This window comes from Plasmodium gonderi (genome assembly GCF_002157705.1).
Source record: "Plasmodium gonderi DNA, contig: Pgo-contig_571, whole genome shotgun sequence".
NCBI classification, from domain to species: Eukaryota; Apicomplexa; class Aconoidasida; order Haemosporida; family Plasmodiidae; genus Plasmodium; species Plasmodium gonderi.
In genome coordinates this window covers 3,974-8,303 of record NW_021629402.1, presented here as the reverse complement: position 1 = coordinate 8,303, position 4,330 = coordinate 3,974, and the positions used below count along the sequence as shown (strand labels likewise).

The 4,330-nt window shown below is 19.1% G+C and overlaps 1 protein-coding gene across 1 annotated transcript; it reads left to right on the top strand.

Moving 5' to 3' along the window:
• Positions 1 to 1,905: 1,905 nt before the first annotated feature.
• Positions 1,906 to 2,943, top strand: PGO_003840 (variable surface protein; the record flags this gene model as incomplete). Its single annotated transcript, XM_028691375.1, has 3 exons — positions 1,906 to 1,920; positions 2,045 to 2,740; positions 2,866 to 2,943. The coding sequence occupies 3 exons, from the start codon at positions 1,906 to 1,908 to the stop codon at positions 2,941 to 2,943; spliced, it is 789 nt and encodes a 262-aa protein (XP_028547176.1).
• Positions 2,944 to 4,330: the final 1,387 nt, after the last annotated feature.

The window sequence follows — 4,330 nt, the reverse complement described above, 5'->3', positions numbered from 1 at the left end:
TATTAATATAATTTATAATATGTGATTATATATGTATGAAATATATTATGAATATACATTATAAAAAAATAAAATAAAATAAAGTGAATAAGAAAGTGCAAATATATGAATACAATTTATAAAATAGAAAAATAAGAAAGACGTATATACAAAAACAAAAATTTATAACATAATCAAAAAGCACTGAACCCCTAAACATAAACCCTGAAATTCTAATATATAAATATATTTCTGTGTTATACAACATTCAATTTATATCATAATAAATTAATCTAAAACTATATCAAATGTTCTATTTTTATAGATTAATAATCGTAATACTATTTATTTTAAAACAAAATTACCAATTAATATGATATATATGTGACAACATATAAGATGAACATACAGTAATTAATTATATATGTAAATTTTTCTGTATAAATCATATATCACTTTTTCCGCTAATTTAGTTGTTTCATTTAAAAATTACTTTTTTATAATTAATACAAACGTATAAAATTGCAAAGAAAATCCCGTACGATGGAAATTAGTAATTATTGTTAATATTTTTTATGCCTTAATAGTAAATATATAGTTCTATCAAAATTTACGATTTTAAAAAATTTTAATATATAAACTAAATAATTATAAGTTAATGCGATATATACTTATTATATAAAATTGTTGCTTATATCATTAAATTTTTAGTGAAAAATGAGGACAAAGAAAAATAAAATTATATAAAAGAACATTATTTTTTACTTTACATGTTCAAATAGAAGCAGCACATTTTGTGTTCATGCCGATTTGTGTTCATTTAATCAAATATATATTCCATGTATTATTATATTAAACATTCAAAATATTTTATATAACGTAATTAGGACGAATGATTTTGTTTAATATTATGTTCAAAAATAAAATATAATTCAAGTTATATTGGAAATAATTAATTCTTGAAAAATCTCCTTTTAAAATATTATATATATTCATTATGTTAGAAAACTAATGTTTTCGTTTATATGCTGTTTTTATTTCTATAAAAAGAGATAATATATGACAGATCAAAATACATAAAAATTTAAAATATATTATATGAATACGAATTGCTTAAATAACTGAAATTCATATTTGTATACTACTTTAAAATATTCATGGAGTTCATTGTGTCTATTTTTTTCACAAAGCAAATTTTCTACAAAATAATTATAAGCTTCATTTATATGAGTTAAATTAAAAAATAAAAGTATATTCACATGGAATATTATATTTATTGTAATGTAAATGTATTCTATGTCTTAAATATTATTATATCAATTGTTTATTATAACAAATAGTACTGATATACATTTTTGGTAATTGATGATGTGTTTTCATGCGTTTATTTCATTTATTACATAAGAAAACCTAAATAACTACCGCATCATCATTAATAACTATATATTTTAATGATTTATATATTTTTGATTAAAACATATATATCAATAAAAAAAGACATTTTAGGAAACAATAAAAATTATTATTCTTATATTTACATTAATAATATATAATAATATTATATTGTTTATTATCTTTTTTATATTGTTAGAATTATGTAATTTTCATATAGTGGACAAATAGTGCGCTAAAAAAACCCAAAAAATTTTTTTATTTCATCCTAAATCTTGAAAATATACTTCGTATTTTTTCCTTCATATAAGTAAAAAATATATTATATGTTTCAGTGGTTACATTACTTTCTTACATGTAAAATTTAGTTATCAGGATGATCGCTCAATTTTTACATAAATACTATAATTAAAAAAAAAATAAAAAATTTGTACTTCAGATTATGGGTTCCAATTTTTATAAAAATCATTTATATTCCCATATATTTCATTGTTCTATTGAGGCATTCTTTAATGAAGTATAAACATATAAGAAATGACTAAAGATATTGTAGATTTTAATTATTATAATATAAATTATTATATTATGACATTTCTATGTATCATTATTGCTTAATATTAATAAAGAATATCTTGTTAATTTATAATTTTTATCATACAAAAATTATTTATAGTATAAATTTGTAGGAGAATTTCCTCAACTAAAAAAAATTATGGAACAAAATAAAGAACAGTCAGTGAATATAGGTAATTGTATCGGCATTGAAAGGAGTGTACCTCAAAGTTTTAATTCCACTATTAAGGAAATATGCGAAAAGGCTGGTAATTATATTAGTATTATACAAGAAGATTACTATAATAAATTTAATGAATCCCCTTGTATATATTTTTATTATTGGCTATATTATAATTATGGGATACATATGAATATAAAGGATACTAAAGACGTTTATCAATTCATGATAAATCAATTTTATAATGATTATGCCTTCCAATGCATGAATTATAAGGATATAATTATAACACAAGAGGAAATGTTAAACCTCAATGTTCTATATGATATGCACGTTAACTTTAATAACATAAGTGAGAAAACTAAAACATGCGATAAAATATGTGAATGTGCCAAGAAATGTGCTGATATATATATGAAACAGAAGGATAAATGTAAGTACAACACATTCCCCTATTTCTGTAATCTAATCGAAGAGTTCAGAAAAAAGTATAATAATAAAATATCTTCTAGTAATTGTGATACTAATACCCCCAGTTCATTACCTTCCTTACAATCTAATAATGTTATAACTCTCACATTAATTCTAATTGTTGTAACTTTAGGAATATCTTCTTTTTTATTTATGTTATATAAGGTTAATTATTATCTTATATGTGTATGTTTACACATCAATATTATATGTTTAAGTAATTTAAAGTGTACAATTTTTTAGAAAACAACTACACATTTTTTATATTAATTCTTCTTATTATGAGGTAGTTCACTACATATGGTTCACGTATCCGATATCAATTCATGAGGAAAAGAAATAAATATTTAAATATAGATAAAGAATGAAATATAACCCAACAAACTGAAATATGTAGATTTAATTTAAAAAATAACAGCTATCATATATTATAAAGTTTTCACTAATTTTATCATTATATATAAAACTAAGATAATATTACATTTGAATATATATTATATGATGTAAAAAACATTTATAATAATACTTTTTCTAAATTATATTAAAGAAAAATAATTATTATTAAAGAGAAAAGCAAAAATAAATATAATTTTTTTATAATTATGAGATCAGGATTCAAATAAATAAATAAATAAATATCTAGTTTTTAAAATATTATTCAGTATGCATGTAAATATAGAGTAAAGTATACTAAAAATAGGTACATTGTTTTTCTAGATATAGTATATTGTTATTTAAAGGAATAGATATATCCATATTATTAGAAGCATAATGCTTATGAAATAATAATATAGTATTCTAAATAATATATTTGTACTTATGGAGATTAAAAATTTCATTAATGATTAAATATAGATTAATTAAACGATTATGTTATGCGTTATTACATTTGGTACCGTAAATTTATTGAAACATATATTTCAAGTTAACTTATATTCATATTAACTATATATTTGTATATTATTTGTAAATAATTTATATAGCATTTTCAATAACCATACATATAATATTTTGTCACATTTATGGTATGCATAAATAACTTCCTATACCTTTTAATTATATATGGCACATGAAAAATAATATTTTTAATTTATTTGATACATTATATTGGATACATTTTGTTTACTTTTTTTTTGTGTCCATTTCTATACTAGCTATTTTTAAATTTTAGTTAATTACGAATATTTTTATATTTTATATAATATTTGGGAGAACACCTTTCTACACTAACCTGTTTTTAAAAAAATTATCCCAAAACATATATATCCTTATATGAAGAATTTATGAAATACGAAACTGTTATATTATTTATTTTATATTTGTTAACACATATGGCATGTGTGAATAAATGTGTAATTTATAATAGAAGAATTTAATATTACAATCCTCATAATTATAAAATTTATAAAACAAATACATAGAAATATATGTTTTATATAATAAACATAACATTAATATTTTTACGCTTGAGAAACAATATTACATATGTATATATAATAAATTTAAACATAGAACATATAGTTAATATTTAAAAAACAAATTACAGAAATGTAATAAGTAGGAATTAAAAAATATATAAAAATTCATATTTATATAAGAATGATAAATAAAAAGACAATTGAAGGCAGCAAATTAAGCACGTGCTTATAATTCTTATTTTATGAAAAATTTGTACACGAAATAAAATGATACATTTATCATATTGAAAAAATACAAACGCGTATAATATATAATAAAAGATTATTATAACATATA